This window comes from Vipera ursinii, assembly GCF_947247035.1.
Source record: "Vipera ursinii genome assembly, chromosome: 2".
Classification (NCBI taxonomy): domain Eukaryota; kingdom Metazoa; phylum Chordata; class Lepidosauria; order Squamata; family Viperidae; genus Vipera; species Vipera ursinii.
The window spans coordinates 106,756,614-106,776,473 of NC_139513.1; the positions used below are offsets into that span (position 1 = coordinate 106,756,614).

The 19,860-nt window shown below is 37.2% G+C and overlaps 1 protein-coding gene across 2 annotated transcripts; it reads right to left on the minus strand.

Annotated features, from left to right (window-relative positions):
• Nucleotides 1-459: 459 nt before the first annotated feature.
• On the minus strand, nucleotides 460-19,574 carry TTC1 (tetratricopeptide repeat domain 1). 2 transcript variants are annotated; one of them, XM_083351338.1, is made up of 8 exons: nucleotides 19,486-19,574; nucleotides 17,690-17,984; nucleotides 13,259-13,319; nucleotides 7,457-7,569; nucleotides 6,311-6,347; nucleotides 5,402-5,550; nucleotides 4,024-4,078; nucleotides 460-1,522 (listed from the first exon to the last, which is right to left on the minus strand). In XM_083351338.1, exons 2-8 carry the CDS (start codon nucleotides 17,975-17,977, stop codon nucleotides 1,386-1,388), a joined length of 840 nt encoding a protein of 279 aa, XP_083207464.1. In that variant the 5' UTR covers nucleotides 17,978-17,984; nucleotides 19,486-19,574; the 3' UTR covers nucleotides 460-1,385. The 2 variants fall into 2 exon arrangements, with proteins under 2 accessions (XP_083207464.1, XP_083207463.1); XM_083351337.1 differs by having other exon boundaries at nucleotides 461-1,522; nucleotides 19,401-19,534.
• Nucleotides 19,575-19,860: the final 286 nt, after the last annotated feature.

Below are 19,860 nucleotides of genomic sequence, written 5' to 3' on the forward strand. Positions count from 1 at the left end.
TCCAAAAGCAAAAACAAACCCAGTTTGGAAGCTGTTATTCTTGCCAAATTTGTTACAAAGTACTAACATAAAGAATATATAAATGTTTCGTGTGCCATTTTCACTGCTTTCTTACTCTGAATACGTACGAATTCCATATAAATGCTAAGTATGTATTCAAATTTGCAAAAAGATGTTTTAACCATGTAGAATTATCAGCTGCACTCAAGGATTCAATTGCTGTTTGCAAATCTATACTGTACCATAGATTCTTAAATCTGAAAGAAACAATGTGGCTATGAATTGACAAACTGTAGGGACTGATATAGGAAGAACTCAGAAATAAATGCATCCTATTTTCTTTTTCTTTTATCAAAACATTCTATCTTGAGGTCTTACTGAAATGAAGGCTGTGTAGTAATAGGATTAAACACTATTGGTGAATAATGGTGTTTGGTACAAATTATACAATTGCATTCTATTCCTTAAAGATGAAACCAAATGTAATAAAAGCATATTTAATATTGCAATATTCTTTTTATGATACTGACAGAAATTACAACAAGCTGCCTATGTATCTTCTACAAGACAAGATACATTTTGTGGAAACCAATCCGATAAAGCATAAATGTTTGGTAGGCATGTCCAAGGAGGGATAGGCAGCTTGCTTTATAACCAGAGAATGTTGCAAATAAATTAACATTATTTTTGGTGATCAAGAACTTGAATTGTTTTACTAGACGCCCCCTCATTTATTTAATTTTTTGGATTTTCAAAATAAATAAATAGATGTATTTAAAAGCCTATCAACGTGTCTTCTTAAAAAAAGCATAAAATAAAATAAAATCACCTGGGGAGGGGATCTTGGAGTAGTATGCAGGTGCTAACACGCACTTTCCCTCATTCAAGTGAATTTAAGCTGTTATGAAACATTTAACACTGAAAAGGCTATTTTGAATTAAAAGGCAGGCACTAATACCATGAATGATTTATTAATCTGTAACGTAAAAGTTGATTCTCTAAATAGAGAAACACTTCTCTGCCCTTCAAAGAGATTTACAAACTTCACAAATGATGAAATGATTGTACTATGGTTACAGTTTTAGACACACTGACATTTTTCTAACTCGCAAAGCTAACCCCCATCCCTCCTGAAGACGAGAGATTCAGAGTGCCCAAAGTGCATGAAACATCACTGCAAGGGTCAAGTAACAGTCCTCTTCTGCCCACCTCTTTTGAAAGAAACTTACACACATACACAATGCATAGGTCTCACTTCAAATCCTTCCAGTTTAAAGAATGGCGTTATGCATTAAAAGTGTACTCATCCATTTTGCATTCACTGAAACCACATTACCATTAAGCTTCAAAGCTCAAGATTTTGCCACGTGCAGTTTGGGCTAGTGTTATCGGTTGTTATTATTTGGATTTTGAACAAAGTTGATAGAGTAGGAGCCAGTTGACGAATCTTGCTTCACTTGGAAGTTTTCCGTTGATAAGCCAAAAGGACGGAGAACCAGGTTCCCAAGATCCTTCAGCTTGCCTGCAATATACACACATTTAAAAAAAATCATACCTTCAACTACATTAAAAAAATATCACAATAATGGAAGGGAATTTCTTCTGACAATGATAGCCTACAGAAGAAGGAAGTCTTAAAAGGGCTGTTAAGAATTCTATTCAGGAAATGCCAACATAAGAAGGGTGATAATTCTTTGTATCATCCACCTCCAACAGCAAATGGTCATTTTAAGAGCGCCTCTAGGGGAAAAGATGCTACATGTCCGAAATTTACATCTATACTAGTACAACTCCTGTGAACTTCATAATGCCCATAGCATGGTTTTGACAGACCGGTGGGAAACAAAACACCCGTTTTCAAACTGAAAGACTCGGTTTGCTACTACCAACATAACTTTTTAATCACAATTATTTACAGCTGCTGTGTTCATCCTAAATTCTAGAACTCCTTAGTTAACATTTTTATTTAAAAAAGGATGAGAAGACCCATATGGTCATCTGACGTACTACTGTAATTATACAATACAAGGTTCATGGAGAAATGAAACTGGGAGCAGCCCAGGTTAAGCAATGCCTTAAGACTATAAAAAACAAAATCAAAAGTAAGCATGTGGATGAATGATAAGAGGGGAAAAAAGACTGAGCTGGATAAGCCTTTTCTTTGCTCAACAAACAATTTGAGTTTGGGGAAAAAAATGCAATCAGCTATCCACAAAGAGCATGGTTCAGTACAAGCATAGAACTAGCATAAAATCTGTTCTGTTGCTTTGAAAAAAAATACTTCAAATATTAGTTTCACTATTACTTAACTATAAGAACATTTTGAAAGCAAAATTCAGCTAAAAATGACAACAAAGCTACTAGTATTTTTTTCAATTTCAGACAAAAACACTGTTCTATCTTGTTTTGAACCATACAAAAAAATGACTTGAAGGACTTCATAAGACTCGGGATTAAATTCAGAAATCCCTTCTGAAGTATTGCAAATGCTGAAGCAAAAACTAGTTTCTAATGAAAAGGAATTGGGCGTGGAAAGGAATTGGATGTTTTGCCATTTACTGACCTTTCAACAACTATTATTAACTCTCTACAAGTACTCCAGAGTGAAATGACCTTTTCCACCACTCAGAAACTTTTGGGAAAGTGGATGGTATAATAAATCTAATTATTATTATCATGGTTAATGTTCAATTCAATGTATAGTCTGGGACTGGTAAAAACTTAACAGTTCAAGTCCTAACCAAGGACCTAAGAGTTATTAAGGTAGCATTTGAGTATATAGGCAGTTCTGAGTAGGGTGATTTTTTGCAAAGTAAGGATATTCAGGTCTAATAAGTTCAAAATTTCCATATATCTAGGCAGCCATTTGGGTACTGATCCTATTTCTTCCACCATAGTCACTCAACTTCAATTTCCAAATCACAATATTTTGTTATTTTTTTCTAGCTGTTTCTCTTCAATTTGTGCATCACCTGGTATTGCATCATCATCATCATCATCATTATTAGACAATTTCTACAACAGATTGAGGGGAGAGCGAGTAAAGTTAAAACCTGGCAATGGCTTACAACTGGAACATTAGAAAAAAAAGAAACTGAAGGCTCAATGTTGGCTGCGTAACAACAAGCTATTCAAGCTAATGTAATCAAGGCCAGAATTTCAAAATCATCCAATGATTAAAAATTCAGATTGTGCAAAGAAGCAGAAGAAACAGTAGATCATATACAGAGCTCATGCAAGTTTGTACAAACTGATGATAAACAATGACATAACACAGTCACCCAAATTATTCACTGGAACATCTATAAAAATTACCATGTGCCACTAATGAAAAATTGGTAAAAATGTAGAGTTGAAAAAGCAGTTGAATATGAGCAAATTAATATATTGTAGGATTTCCAAATATAAACTGATAAAAGTTTTGGTTCGTAACACACTAACTACAGCTGTGACTGAAAAGAAAAACAATGATAATTCATATGGAAATAGCAAAAAAATGGAAATCACAAAGTATCAAGATCTGAAAACCAAAAGATTATTACATAAATAGGCCAAGTTGGTCCCACTGGGTGCCATAACAAAGCATCTTGATTATTGATAATATAAATTATCAATAAAATCTGCAACTAGCCTCTGTACCCAGTCTATTATTCCCATCTTTAAAGCTGCAGATCCCATGGCAGAAGCAAGTTTGCTGTTTCCTATCATATAAAAGTTTGTTTCTTACTGCCAACATGAATAATTTGTATTTCTACTGTTGCAGTAGGGATGTTGTTTCTATTTTTGTAGCTGTACAGATCAGGGTGACCCAGCTCCAACCATATTTTAATGATCTGACAAGATAAATACACATATACACAAATCCTTTTTTTTCAAAGATGGCAGAATCTGAAATGAGTCTGTGGTAGTATCAAATTCTACAAATTCTACAGAAAAGGCCATTTTAAAAAGCCATGTTTTATACATATACCCTTACAGAAACCATTCTCCAGCATAAGCAAATTATATACAAAATTTACTTACCTAACATCTCAGCCTTAAGTTTTTCATTACGTTCTTCTATTTGTTTTGGCAATCTCTAAAAACAAAAGCAAACAGAAGACCAATTCTACAAACATGCTAAGCAACTTTATTCTTTATGTGGTGTGCAGAGATTGACACATCACTTGATGATGAAAAGATAAGGACACAATTATTGTCAACACTTGCTTTAAGTTCACATATACGCCAGATCATTATCTGACACTAGAGACCCATACATACCAGTCAAAGAGATTTTGCTCTCATCCACGTTAAGAGAAATAGCTGAGGGGATGCAATCTTGGGCTTCCAAATCTAAGACATGCTCACCATACAACTACAGACTTAGATTTTCTTTTAGGTCATATAATTCAGAGACATAAACAGCCATTTCATAATGCATTTAAGAAACTTCCAAGGCGATTATTAAAGGCTATGGTTAAGTGTTGATGATGTTATGCAAAGAGTGGAACATCTTTATGATATTCTCTCATAAGAACATTCTGATTTTGTGATTTTTCTATTTTTAGACAACCCTCCACACCTGCCTCTTTAAAAGTGGCTATTAGGACCACACATTGCTAAAATTAAAAAGCAAATTATTGTGGAGGGGACCAAAAAGCTACAACTTTATCTTCTATTCTGAGAATTTGAAAACAAATGCTCTTCAAAAAGTCACAAAAAAGAATAAGAAAAGGGATAAAAATCAAAATGGTGTTTTGTTCCCTCCATGGCAGATTTTTCCCACACTTGGAGACTGAACTACATCTGTGACCTATGTCTGTTAAAAGGGAAAAACATCGACTTTCACCAAAACAATGAAAAAAACTAAATATTAAGGTAGAAATGAAATGCTCTACACACAGCTAACCCAAAATGCACGTTAACCTTATGCAAAGGCCAAATATTTTTGTTGATCACCTGTCACCTATCACCTAGTAACTTTACAATGTTAAAACAGATAATCAATGCTTGCAAAAAAAACAAAACACCTGAGCATTGTCTCAATAAATAAAAAGACCTACAACTCACTGAAAATTATGAACACCTGAATTTGACTATTCCACTCAACAGACACTTATATAATAGAGGATCTACGCACAATCTTAGCCTATTAGGGCAGCTGTCTTCCTTTAATACCAAAGTTGTGCTGCCCACCTCTGAAATAAAAGCTTTAATTCAAGAAGGAAGTGTTAGAATGTTCTTCCCTCATCTCTTATAACTGATCCTCCAACTTGAAAAATCAGGATTAGGGTTTCAGTGCCGGCCTTTCTCTTCACTTCCTATTCTTTTGGATCATGCTTCTTAGACTGCCATCTTTCACCTGTGTCCTGAAAAGTTCAGTGCTTTAATAGTATTACTATAAATAAAATAAGTTTACCATGCAAGCTTCCCTTGCTTGATATATCGATGGATCTTTTTCCAACAGATTTTTGTAATCCTCTAAAGCTTCATCTAGTTTTTCTGTTTTTTCATATAGTTCTGCCCTCCTCAACAGTGCTTTGATATAGTTTGGGTTTAACTCTAGAGCTGAAAAACAAGAAGAGAGCAATAATACATCTTATTTGCATATTTCTACAAGATACCTGTAAAATCATGCTGCAGAGTGTGTGTGTGTGTGTGTGTGTGTGTGTGTGTGTGTAAAGATATGTCCTTAAATTATTTAGAACTCAACATTTCTAACTCTATTACATACTAGACCCTGAATCTATTATTCATAAGACTGAAAACAAAAGTTTGCTTTCAATTTCACATGTCACATGAACCAACAATGTAGCTCATAAATTATTCTATCTGATTAACAGCTTAATATTCTATGAGTCCAATCCATTATTATATATTCAATAAATCATAGGTTAGTATGCATCTTAGTTAACAGTGATGGAAACCACTCTGATTTCACTGTTACTGGCTCTGCTCCATTCTACCCAGCCTATTCCCAAATCCCTATAAACCTGCCCAATTCATTTCTTCTTTTAAAATCAGATAAACCTAAGCCAAATATTTTCTATGTACTGAACCTTCCTAGTTTTATGCTCAGTTGAAAGCTTGTGTCAAACTTTATCAATCATGCACTAATTATTTAGCTGTTTATTTCAGTCATCAAATCCTCCTTGTGTAAACCAAATATTTGAGGGAGGCAAAAGGAAAAAATTAACAATGCCATTGATCAGGCTTCATCCTAGTAGATAATAATATTGGATATCTGTCAAATTCCCTATAATCTCTCCCATGTATAGTCCCTAAACATAATATCCCCACCAAGAGCAAAAGCACAAGAAGAAAATACCTTTGCTGCAGTCACTTATAGCCATTTCTTTCTTGTCCTAAGTGAGAAATAACATTGACATTTTATATAAAATATAATTTTTCCAACATTCATAAAAATTGGGAAAGATTACATGGTAGCTTAAAAATATGTGCTCAGCATCTAAATCCATAACTATGGGACAGTAAATCAGTGAAATTAGAGGCTGTAGGTTGGCTAACTTATTCCAAGACACCCAAGAATTTTCCATTTGTAGAAAATAATAGTACTTAGCCTTATATACCACTCCTTTACAGCATTCTCTGGGTGGTTTACAATATCAGGATATTGCCCCCAATATTCTGGGTCCTCATTTTTACTGACCTTGGAAGGATGGAAGGCTGAGTCAACCTTGAGGTGGTCAGGATCGAACTTCTGGCAGTGGGCAGTGTTAGCTGCAGTACTGCATTCTAACCACTGCGCCACTGCATTGTAACTACTGTGCCACCACATCAAGTCATAAAAGATACAACATAATTAATATCAATATGCCTTGGGTCCAAAAATTTTATTACCACTCCAATGTATGCAAGAAGAGATTTTCGACTCTGGGTTGTTGTGGTGAGTGAAGCAAACCAAAAAAATTACACATCTCTGTTTGCCGTTTTCGGGCAAGTCTCCCATCAGCCTTTTCCAAGGATCATACCAGAGAGAAGAGGAGAAGAACTGACAGAAAGCCTATTCCCTAAGTTAGCAACATCCAGAGCTCCTTCACTACCTATCCTGGTCTAAACACGTCAAACAGGAAGAGCAGTTTACCCAGCATACTGGCTGGGGAATTCTTGGAGCGGAAGTCTACACATCTTAAAAGTTGTCAGGGTTGAAAAACACTGCGATAGCAAAGGCTCTTTCCCAGCATTCCTTTCAAGTGAAAGTTGGGATACGGCAAGGGACCACAGCTTGAGAGGAAAGCTGGCCAGTTAGCAAATGCTGGCAATACACTCATTCTGCTGCAGCAGATCTGTTCAAACTTAATAAATTGGCACTGGCATCTGAAAGGCCAAATCAACTTTTTTTTTCCCCTGGTGTTATTTCCCCCTGCCCCTGCACCTCTCCCCACATAAAAGTTCTGACAAAACTAAGACTTATCAAAACTTATCCCTTCACAATCTTGGAAATTAGTATTACCTGTTTCATTCTTGCTGCGGCTCTATTTGAATACAAAATGGATCTCTCTGTGTTACAGGAGGCTGGACAAACACGCAGGGCTTTGGCATATGAGTCTTCTGCTTCTTTATACTCTGAAGTTAGGGCAGAGGGGTAAAAAACAAATTAAAAAAACTGAAAAACACAAAACAATGCAGAAATATTTATATATTTTAAATAATTTTTCATTTTAAAATAACAGAAAAAGTTAAAAAAAAAGCAAACTGCAGAAATATTTTAAAAAAACCAACTCTAATATGGTTATGACTGATTTGTGGGACACAATATACTTCGCCAGCATAAGTTCAAAACCCCATAACTTTTAAATACAGCTCAGATTCAGGTTAATCCAATCTGTAAATATGTATCATTCAGTTATGAAAAATATTTACATACAAGATGATTTCCAAGCAAGGAAATGTACAGTATGTTAAAATGATGCTAACATGAAAATATTGCATAACAGAACTTGGATTTTCTGAGATTATATATATAGTCACGTTAACACTTGATTTAGACAGCCAGAATTGAATTAAAAACTAATAAAGACTTCTTGTTCGTTGTTTTATTCCCATTGTATCGTAGGGTCCCCATTGACCTTGCCTGGTCAGAAGCCACTTGGGAAGCTTGCAAATGGCAATCCATGATTTCAGGATGCTTCAACTATCAAAAGTGTAAGGACCACATAAAAGTCACTTTTTCAGCACCACTGTAACTTCAAACAGTCATTAAACGAATGGTCATAAATCAAGGACTATCTCTACTTTCTAATAGTTTCCTCTAACAAATCAGGCTTTCCTAAAATATAATGTCAACAAAGTCCTATCCTTGCCTCTACAGCAGTGGTTCTCAAATATTTTGGTCTCAGGATCCTTTACATTCCTAAAAATGTTTGAGGATCCCAAAGAGCTTTGGTTTATGTGGGGTATCTCTTAGCAGGTATTGTATTAGGAATTAAACCTGAGAAATGTTAAAACCCTTATTATTTGATTTCATTGATCCTCAGACAGCACTGTGACAACCGCTTATCTAAAGGATGGTTCACAGTTATTATTATGATTGATTATATGCCATTTAAGTCATTTCTGACTCCTAGCAACCATATAAATAGAGTTTCTTCATGACCGGCTATTTTTCCCATAATTATAACAAGCACACATTTTTAAAAGTATCAAGATCAGGAAAAATTGTGGGCAACCATAGTAACAAATTCTTCTTCAAAGGGCCGCCAATTCTTATATAATCAAAACAATACCAGTCAAGAACCAAAATAGGATGTGAACAATTTGAAACCATCAAGTATTTCTTTGGTCTCCTGTTTCAGACTAGCTTTGCTATTCTCTCCCCCCCCCTCTCTCTCTCTCTCTCTCTCCCTCCCCCCCCCCTCTCTCTCTCTCTCACACACACACACACACACACACATTATGGACGAGGGGGCAAGCAAGCAGGTGCAGAAAAAAAGAGTAAGAAAGAGTAAATCAAAGAAACTGACCCAAGGCAAGAAGAAAAAAGAAATACAGCCAAATCTAATTTACTTCAACACCATTCACTAAACCTGTCATCTTTAAATTCTTGAAATCAAGCCTTGATTGATTATGTCCGTCCGTATACTGTGCTACCCATTGATTTTTATTGTTTAAATTTCCCACTTTTCTCTTTTTCAGGATCTCATTAACTCCATCTAACTGCAATTTTTGTGTTCCTGCCCCTTGACCCCTTCATTCTTTAATTTTATTGACCCCTTCATTCTTTAATTTTATTCATTCTTTCTGTAAGATCAAAACACCTAACACTCACTTTTATGTTCAATCCACACATTCACCACCATTAATGCTTGACACTCACTTTTTGTTTTATCAGTGTTTCAGTATCCTATTCAAACAGCATATTTTATGCATTTTCCTGACATACCCAACTCTTGCTTCCTTTGGCAAAGGTTAATTTCTTACAATGGGCTACCTATCCATTGCCTACCATCATTTGAATATTTTAACATTATCCTCCATCCATTATCCTACCGTTAGTAAAAAGTGTATCAGGGTATGCAAATTTGCTCTCATTTTTTACCATTTATGTAAAACTAGCAATTTTTTCCCCAATTTTGCTTACCAAGCAGTTATCTTGCTTTTTAATACATTAATTTTGAGAACCATATTCCTCTTGAGTCATAGAATCAATCCAGCACTTGCTATAAAAGGAGTTGGGTTCTAAGGCAATAATAATTCAGCATTGTCTATATACAAAAATGCATGCATATTTGTATTCCCAAACCACACATCTCATTGTTCACACAAGCATTCCTTATTCATCCATAAACCTATAAACAACCAAGGGGACAATATATAATCTTGGTTCACTCCCTAAACTATTTGGCAAACATTTATTCTCATGTGTGTTTTGCTTCCACCCTATAGTATTCCTACAGCATTCAACAACCAACCCTCAACTCCATTTTTTGTGCAAGCATTTCACAGTTCAAGCCTATTTATCTTATACATTCTCCAAATCAATAAATGAACAATAAACTTGTTTTATCACGTTCCTATTTTTGCAGTGACCTTGGTTCTATAAGAAAGATGAAAGGGAAGATATATTATGTAAGGGAGGATAACATATATTCTACCTGGGTGGAAGCGGAATAGCCTTGAATTTCTTTAGAAGCAGTTTACTATCTGTTTGTATTTTTATACATGCACAGTACAATATACATGCAGTCAATACATATATTAGGTAAAGGTTCCCCCGCACATGCGTGCTAGTCGTTTCCGAGTCTAGGGAGCCGGTGCTCATCTCCGTTTCAAAGCCAAAGAGCCAGCGCTTGTCGGAGGACGTCCCTGTGGTCATGTGGCCGGCATGACTAGACGCCAAAGGCGCACGAAACGCTGTTACCTTCCCACCAGAGTGGTCCCTATTTTTCTACTTGCATTTTTACGTGCTTTCGAACTGCTAGGTGGGCAGAAGCTGGGACGAGTAACAGGCGCTCACTCTGTTACGCGGCACTCGGGATTCGACCCGCCAAACTGCTGACCTTCTGATCGACAAGCTCAGCATCCTAACCCACTGAGCCACCGCGTCCCTTGTAATACATATATTAACATATGTCTAATGGTTAAGGCACTAGACTAGAAACTGGGAGGCTGTGAATCCCAGCCCTGCCTTAGGCATGGAACACCAGCTTGGGTGTCTCAGCCCAATCCACCTCACAGGTTTGTTGCTGTGGGGAAAATAAAAGGAGGAACAAATATTATTATAAGTAACTTGAGTTACTTATAAAAATAAAAAGGTGGGATACATATGTATAAATAAGTACTATTTGTAGATCCTAAAAATTGAGATTAATAACTGAAAACCCTTTTGTTTTTTTATCACAATATCTATCGCTAATTTATTAAATTAGAAGCAACAACTGATAGGAAAGCTCCTAAAAAATACTCAACAGCATGGCAATAGTGAGAATATCAGAAACTATAGCTATTAATTCTATACATGGATGACAAAAATTGAAGACAAAGAAAGGAAATGTAGATAGGATTATCCATTATTTTTTGGAAAAGAACTGACCACCCCATCAATTAATATCCCTGTAATTCATAAGGTATCTATCCTGTACTTAAGAATATGAGAGAAGATACCGTACACTAGTATACTAGGATCAAGAGCAGGAAGTATACGATAGGAAAAAAAAACCTCCAAGGATCTTCCAAACAAAGAACAGCGGTCATGATGCCACCATGTTATAAGAGCAATCACAGGACCAATAGTACCTAGAAACCAAGCTCTACAACAAGACTGTGGCAATTCTCAGAGCTCATTTTTGAAGTTAAGCCTAATCTGAAAAAGTTCAGCGGACTGTGGTATCAAGAGAATCCAGAAACACTGGGGGCACCAGAATCCAGACTGGGCATGTGATTGGCTGGAGAGGAATTAAAGGTTCCAGTGAAGATAAAGGAAATGATGACGCTGCTGCCCTTTTTCCATTTCCCTCATGTAGAAGAGCAGATTTCTCTTTTCAATTCTCTCAATACCAGAACATAATGTTTATGCAGAATCGCCCATGCTGTATTAATTCCTGGATTAAGAAAGTTAACTCAGCATAACCCCAAGGTAGCTGTTTGAGATATTCATGAAGAGCCAACTAACTGTTCTGCCAAGGGCAGAAGCCCTCAGCCAATGGAAGCCAAAGGAAGGGCAACGGTTGTAAGGTCAACCAGCACACACTCCGCAGATCACGTTGGAAGCTGCTGATCATTCGTGAGGCTTTCGTCTTCTTCCTCCTGCCTTTTGCAAAACATTCCTTTTTGCTTTTGGCACACTTTGCAGTGCATGACTGGAAGCTACTCACCATTTGTCTTTTTCCTCCGGCAGAGCACTTTGCAGGAGGAAGGAGAAAACTTCACAAATGGCAAGCAACAGCTTCCAACGTGCACTGCGGAGGGTGCACCAGAAGTGCCCCTGAAGGGAGAAGTCAGCCCAACAACAACCAGCAACTTTCCATGTGCGCTGAGGAAGGTGCATCAGAAATGCCCACGGGCTCTCTCTGCAAAGACACCAAAGGCAGTTGAGGCCTTCTGCTTCCGCCACCGCAGAAGGTCAACAGGTCAGTGTGGAGAGCTGGGAAAGGTGGAAATTGGGCAAAGGGACACTTGCTGAGGTTTGCTGGGGCTTCCTGGGCACTGCAGCTTAGTGCCCCATTGCTGGGGCAGGCGGGGATGCCGAGGCTTCCTGGAGGGTTGCAGCTGCCAAGGGGCAGAGATGGGTGTCAGGCAGGCAGCTTGGGAGAGCTAGAAGCAGTCCTGTATCTTACTTAGGCTTGAGGCTGGGAGGGACCAAGCCCAGAATGGTTTGGATTTGGATGGGCACTCACTTAGCAACCCGTTATTCTTGGTTAACAATGGTAGCAAGAGTGCCAAGACTATAATCACTAATGGATGCAGTCACATGACATCTCACTTTATGACTAGGGTCGTACGTCAAGGACTACCTATACTGGGAAAAGCAACCAGGAGCATATATAGTAAGAATATGCTTCCTCTCCAAAATCAGCTCAGGTATAGCAGATTGCCAATCAACACAAGAACAGGTCCTTTGTGCTTGCTGCACAAAGGAAGTAGCCATGACTACTTTTCAACCATTTTAAGATAACTTATAATCATCAATGAAAGATTATTCCCAGGAAACCTGTTGGTGTTAACAGCTGGCAACAGACTCATGTTTATCTCTACCAAAATGTGTCTCTCACTGAATCTAACAATCCCAACATCTAAATGCCAGCAACCTTGCAGCTTTTTTTCCAACATAGGAAGGCTTTCATTAACATAACAGGGAGAAAATTATTATCATCCTCTATCACTCCCATCTTCAAGCCAAAATCTGCTCTAGACTACTGTGGCATGTTTGGAACAGAAGTCCACTAATAATACAATACTAGATTTCATTCCTACCTCCTTAACTTACAGCACCTTAAGATAACTTACTTCTAAACACTATGGCATAATCTTAAATTGAAACAATTCTGAAGGATACTGTATATCCCAAAGATAGCTAATTAAAAATAAGACTAGATAAATCCTTTGAGGATTTCATTGATTACTATGTTGCATTACTTGCTAGTCTTGTGCTACCAGATGTCCAGAAATGTTGAATTCTTATTAATCTGGGCCATACTGACTGGGATAGTTATTCTGGAAGAATTATCCTGCACCAACTTAGAATCTGTCTTTAAGCAGCATTTGGAGGCCCAAACACGAACAAAAGTTTGAATATTGTCATAAGCCATTTGCTTACCTCCATTTTTAAATTGTTTATTTCCTTCTTCTTTTAATGTTGAGCTTTCATTTCTTCTTGTCTACAACAAAGATGTTTGAATGAATTAACACAATAATTAACATTTGATACCGTTTGAAATTAAAATCAATTATCCATGACAAATAGCAAACACTACCAAATTTTTTACTAATATCTTAGTTCCCTATTTTGTGATTAATTTTTAAAATTTCGCAGGAAGCGTATTTCAAACATTTAGACGGCATCTCCTAACCAATACTATTACCACATTTTACTACTTAAAATTCTGGAAATGAATAATCTTCTAGTGATATCTAGAGGCAAACTACAGCCATATTAACTTTTTTTAAAAATTAAGAACCAACTGGTATCTAATAATACAAAGTCAAATTGTCCAGAGACAATTCAGATTAGTTTCCAAGCCTGAAGATAATTTTTATACAGAATAGGTATTACTGCTTATACGAGAAGCACTTTTATTTTAGAAGACTTTATAAAATGAAGATTTATAAATAAGACTTTATAAGCCACCTCTGTTATAACAACAACCCTGTATGACACAATAAACACTAAAATAACAAAACAAACAAAAATCAAAACCATAAAATACTCATGGAACCCCAGGCTGACTCACTTCTATTCATCCACAACTGGGCTCCAGCCTCATCTAAACCCAAAGCTTGTGGGAAAAACCAAGTGTCAGGACCCACCCCAACCCACATCTTAGGAAAATAAAGAACTCTTGGAGCCAGGGCTTGTCCAAAAGGAGGTTTTACTAGGATGTGATCGGTTGTGGAAATACAAGACAGGATCTGGCATTGTGTTACAACTTGATACTTTATAAAGAGTTCCTGGTTCACTCCCCTCCCCTCAAAACCCATTTGGCCAGACCCACATCAATTAAACTTTCGGTGTCAACCCTTTCGTGGGAAAGAGGGAACCCTGAGTCTTCGGAGAAGGGTGGGATATAAATGGAATTAAATAAATAAACTTCCCTGTCTTTATGATTATTGCCTCCTTCCTTTTCAGATTCAAATGGAGATACAAACCAGATCCCCCTCCCTTCCCCTCCTTTGTTGTCCTAAGATCAAAAGGGTTTTCCCTGGTCTTTGAATGCAGTCTCCGACCACGCTGAATAAACACCTTCTCCTCTCCCCCTGGAGAAATGGCAGAATCCAGGGAAGGCACAGTATTTTAAACATACATTTATGAATGTGATATAAATGGATTCTGACACCAGGCCTTTTAGAAGACATGGAGGGTGCAGGCCTTCTTGATCTGTAGAGGATTGGTGATCCACAGAGCAGGGTCAACAAAGTGTACTTCCTATCCTGCTGGATTACACCATTTAAGCAAAGCTTATCCACCCTATCTGACCCTGAGGGAGAGAGAATACTTCAAACAGCCTGGTCTCATGCCTTGTATGGCTTTAAAGTTAATAACCATGACTTTGAATTGCACCTGGAAAGAAAATGGAAGGCAGTGTGGTTCATGCAACAATGGCATAATATAGACAAAAAGTAGAATGCCCAGGACTTTGTACCCCGTCAGCTATAGTTCCTGCAAGGTGTTCAAGGGCAACCCTACATAAAAGTGCATTGCAGTAATTCAACTGGGAAGTGACAAAGGGTATAAATGACTACTCCAGGAATGGCTGCAATTGGTGCACAAGATAGGTCTGTGCAAAGACCTCCCTATCCAGTTGCCACCTGCTCTTTCAGCGGGTGCCCATGAGTCCAGGTGCCCCCCCCCAAAAAAAACTGCTCACCAACTCTGTCCAGACAAAATAAAAACAATGACATATCACTGAATCAGGAGGCCCAAAAATTCAAGAGCCTTGCTAGGATTGAGCTGAAGCCAGTTCTTCCTCATTCAAACTCTTACAGCCCACAGGCACTGGGCTAGTGCTGGGATGGTCTTACTTGGCCAGCCAGGGGTAGAAATGTGCAACTGAGTATCATCAGCAGATTAATACTGCACCCTTGTACTTGCTAGATTGCCTCTTCCATCTATCTCATGGCGACAGGCACAAGCCCTGACGCACCCCATGCCATTAATTTAGTCTTGCAGGTCCAACCCTTCACCACAAAATCTAGCCACAACCAAAAAAATATGACCATACATATAAACAAGTGTTTTTTTAAAAAAAAATTCGGTATTCATATCCCACTTTTAGCTCTCTGAATAAGAGCCAATCAATATTTGTAGAAAAACCAGTCTCATGTACATTTCAGTCTCCAAGGCTTGATAAAAATTATATGAATAATTTATGAAACCAATAGCTGGAGTGGAAAAGAGGTTTGAAGACTGGAAGTTGTACAGTCATGTGTAGCTTTGTTTCTCAACTTTTCACAAGGCCTAGCTTCTCAATTCCACTTCCCTTCACCTCCTAATCCCTCACTCTTTTCACAGCTCTTAGTTCTGAATAATTAATCTAAACATTCTCTACCCAATTTCCCTCTAGCACACAGTCCTCCCGTGGACCTTTTCTCCTTACATCCATGATTTTCCAGTCATTAATAATCCTTGGCTCTATCTCAAATCTGTTTCCTTGATCAGGTGTTATGACATCACAAGAACTCAAGGGGTTTCAAGGCAACAGTCTATCCTGTACCATGGATATAACTAATACATATCTCAGGTCCTGTTTTAATAGAGCACAGCTAAGACAGCCCACATCTAACACTGCTATCAAAATATTGATAATCATTTATAACATCAAATAGTTTGTCTTTTAATTTTAAAAACTGACTGCTTCAAACACATTCAATTATATTGACTTCTAAGCTATCTCAACATTTCCTTTTACAACCTAAACAGCAAAAATATTTAATTCCACCCCCAAACAATACAGTATCCAATTAATGAAAATTAACCTAAAGTACATATTGAGAGGGTCAAAATTTAAGAGTCAAGGAAGATATTCAAAGGGTAAAAAATGGAGTTTTGTTCAGTAGTACAATATTATGTATTCCCCCATTTTTTATATTAATTCAGAAGTAATACAAATAAACCCCAAAATAATCTTTCATTTCAAACATATATACTACCATTCATATTCCCACCTAGCATAGCTAACACATCTGGAAGGAAGCAAGATGGGGATTATCAGCTCAGGAAATAGCAGATTCAACAGTCAGGTTACAATATTTGTATCTTCTCAGTAAGTAACAAAAAAGATTTGACAAAAAAATCTCTACAAAGTTTTTTATTGTGTATATATTTCATGCATGACTTTAGCCTCTTCAGATATAAGTTGTAAGCTGACTGGAAAAGCTTAAATGGAAAATTCCAAGTTTATGTACATATTTTGCTGAATCACACATCCTTTTTCCTCACATGGAAAATTAGCTCTCTGCACACAAGTAGTCCAATTCCATCTGCAGGCAGGAACTTTAAACAATGCTTCGTCTATGATTTCTTTTTAGAAACAGGATTCCATTAAACAAAAATTACAAATATAATCTCTGATCATGGGAATTAAAAGCTATAGGACAAAAATATTGTTGCTTCTATTGAGTGAGAAACATAATGTAACAAAATGCTTAAATATTAATATATATGGCCATTCTTAAAGCTAAAGAAAGCTTTAAAAAAAACCTGAATCTAGAAAATAAAGCTCCAGGCAGGTCATACTACTTGAAAGCATCATGGTTAGCACTTCTTGTTAATGAGGCTATTCTCACTTCAGTCTTCTTTACAATGAACTGAATCCAGCCAGTATAAACTGCTATTTCATCCAGTTCATTTTTAAATGTTCATGAGGCTTGGATTTCTTACACTCAAAATCCAAGAAAAACACATACCGCATTCAGTTCTTTAGAAGATGCACACTGCCCATTTCAGATTTAGAGAATGACAAGCAAAACAAAATGTAATATATGGAACCGAAATAAGCAGAAGGCAAGCAAAACTAATCAAGAATGTGATAAGAAAAAAAACATTACAGGACACTTAAATATATGAGAAAAATAATGACAAAGCTTGCAATTATACACAGCAGCATCAGAAATACTTTACATATTCCTTAGTCAAACATATTATGTATGAACCGAGAAGACAGAGTGCTGTTCTTGTATTTATCCCCCAAATGCCACATAATAAAATATTTACTAACACATTACAACCTGAATGTCTTTACAAATTAACTAGGAAGGAGATTCCATGCAGCTCTGTGGGAATACTTCAGAATAAATATGAAAATAGGTTGCAAAGTCTATTAGGAACACATTTTGAAAGAAAATTTGGACTGAACAAGGAATGTTCAACAGCCTGTGTATTAGCATTCCAAATAGAAATACAGAAATATTTTTGTTGCAAACAGCTGCAGTTATTTCCAAGCAAGCATATATAGAGTCACAGTAATAGTAAACAGCTATTAGTAAGCAGCTATTATTTTTTTAAAAAAAGATTTGCACCTTTAAAACATACCTCTTTTTCTTCCTCTGACATGTTTTTTTCCAGCTCTAGCAATTCTTTTTCATCTAGATCCACCTCATGTTCTAAAGCATCTGTCTGGCTGTTGTTATTCTCTTCCACCACTCTTGATTCAAGAGAGTCTTTGCAGTCATGGAAAAGATCATCATCCTCTTGACTTTCACTCACACTTTCTTTAATGACTCTGGGGATATATGCATGATGTGCAGGACTGCTCTGTTTTTCTGACAGTTTCAAATCCTCAATTAATTTTTCAGGAGCAACAGCATCTTCAGACTCCATGCTGAACCTGCAAGGCAAGACAAAGAAAAAAAATTATACAAGGCAGTAGCTTTCACAGCAAAGAAAAACAGAAACATATTTCTTAAAAAAAAGGAGAATTTTGTAAAAACTGATATTCCTGCCTAAAAACATGTTTAGCATGTTTTTGTTTCATCCAGAAAACCCTGTAAGAATATTTACCTATTTCAAGACATAATTTGGGAGCTGGTTAAAATGATAAAATGATCTACACATATTTCTATACTGAAAAAAGTTATTACTTTTGGCACTATTAATCACTCAAGATCAAATGGCAAAAAGTTAACCAAAGAATAAATTAACTCCATTTTGCTTCTGTGTACCTGATGGGAAATGATCACTAACTGCAACTATTTCAAGAAAAATATTAAACTGTAATGAACTATATTGGTTTTATTTGCAAGGCACCCTGAAACCACACTTATCCCTACTTAGCAAAGCCTACGCAAACTCAACTATGCTGTTAGTATATTATTATGTTGTGCAAAATCAGAAAAGAGATCATTGAGAAGACCATGTTAATCACTGGCAAGCAAGCTGCCTTCTGTTTGATCATGCTGGATCAAGCCACTGCTCTAAATTTTTCTGCACTCTCATACAATATTTTTTCAAACCATGTTCTTTATTGTACACTATTGGAGGTACCAGCAACTTAAAAATTTCTGTTTTATCATTTAAAGGGCAGCCTTCACCAATGAATCGTTTATTTAACAGTCATAATTCCTTCAAGATTTCCCTCCCCCCAAAGAGGTTCAAGCTAACTTTTAGCCCTTGCCCCACATAGCTATTCTCTGATATGAATCCAATAATTTATTTATTTTATTTATTTATTTTATTACATTTATATACCGCCCTTTCCCGAAGGACTCAGGGCGGGTTACAGGGTGATTAAAAAACCAAGATACAAAAGTTAAAAGCAAATTTAAAAAAAAATTATATTTGTCCCTGCATAAATAAAACCCCAGTTAAAATTAAGATTAATCCTCAGCCTGGGCCAGAGAGCTCAAAGAGCCAGGTCTTTCCATTTCTAAGTAACAACCCCGACCTAAAATTGCAGAGTTAGGCACCAGAAAAGCAACACCGTTGCCAGCTGATTCCCACAATCTCCAAAACGAGATTTTTTTTTAAAAAAAAAAACAACCACGCGATCCGTAAACAGGAAAAGCCAAGCAGCCTCCGACCCTGTTTCATAGTACAAATAAATGCACAGAATATTAAATGTCCTGAACGTTTTAAAATTTGGAACCATAACCCCTCCTCCCCCCAGCAGTTTCCAATGCCAGTCTAGGAAGGAAAGCATTGTCCATAAAAACATCGAAATTTCGGGCAAGCTGCTCTAGGTCGCCCGCTTTTCCGAACCGGACTGGGACCCCCTTCTTCCCTATCCCCGTTTGCCTGACTCTACCAGGTCATCAGCAGCCTCTCCTCCAGCTCCAACTACTCCCACCCCGCGCCCGCACAAGCAGGCCGCTCAACCTCCGCCCGCCGACCTGACTTCTTGCGAACTTCTTCCTGCAACTGGGGAGGGGGGGGTCTCCCACAAACACGCCACTTCCGGTTTCCGGTCCAAGCCGAAGGCTCCAGTACAGCGATCTCGAGCCGAAGGAGACGACGGTGACGTTACATTGCCAATCATGGGAAGAACCAATTGCTGCAGAGGAGGCGGGATATTAGAAGCAGGAACAAGAAAGCAAGAGGCTCTTTTTCTATCTGGGCTGACTTTACGCTGGTTATTCCAGATCTGATTTGTTTCTATTGTTGCGTCCTAGATTAAGGTTAATGAGGGAGCAATGGATCAATAAGGAACGATCATTACAATGACTGCTCCGTCCAGAGACCAAAGTCATTCAGGCGAAACTTCTGGA

Bases quoted from the DNA above. Each gene is read 5' to 3' on its own strand.
- TTC1 (XM_083351337.1), bottom strand. The intron at 7,570-13,258 runs GTAAGCAAATGG...CCCTAACTTCAG, and splicing joins TAAACAATTTAAAAATGGAG to AGTATAAAGAAGCAGAAGAC. The intron at 4,079-5,401 runs GTAAACTTATTT...TTTTGTTTTTAG, and splicing joins AAGCAAGGGAAGCTTGCATG to AGATTGCCAAAACAAATAGA.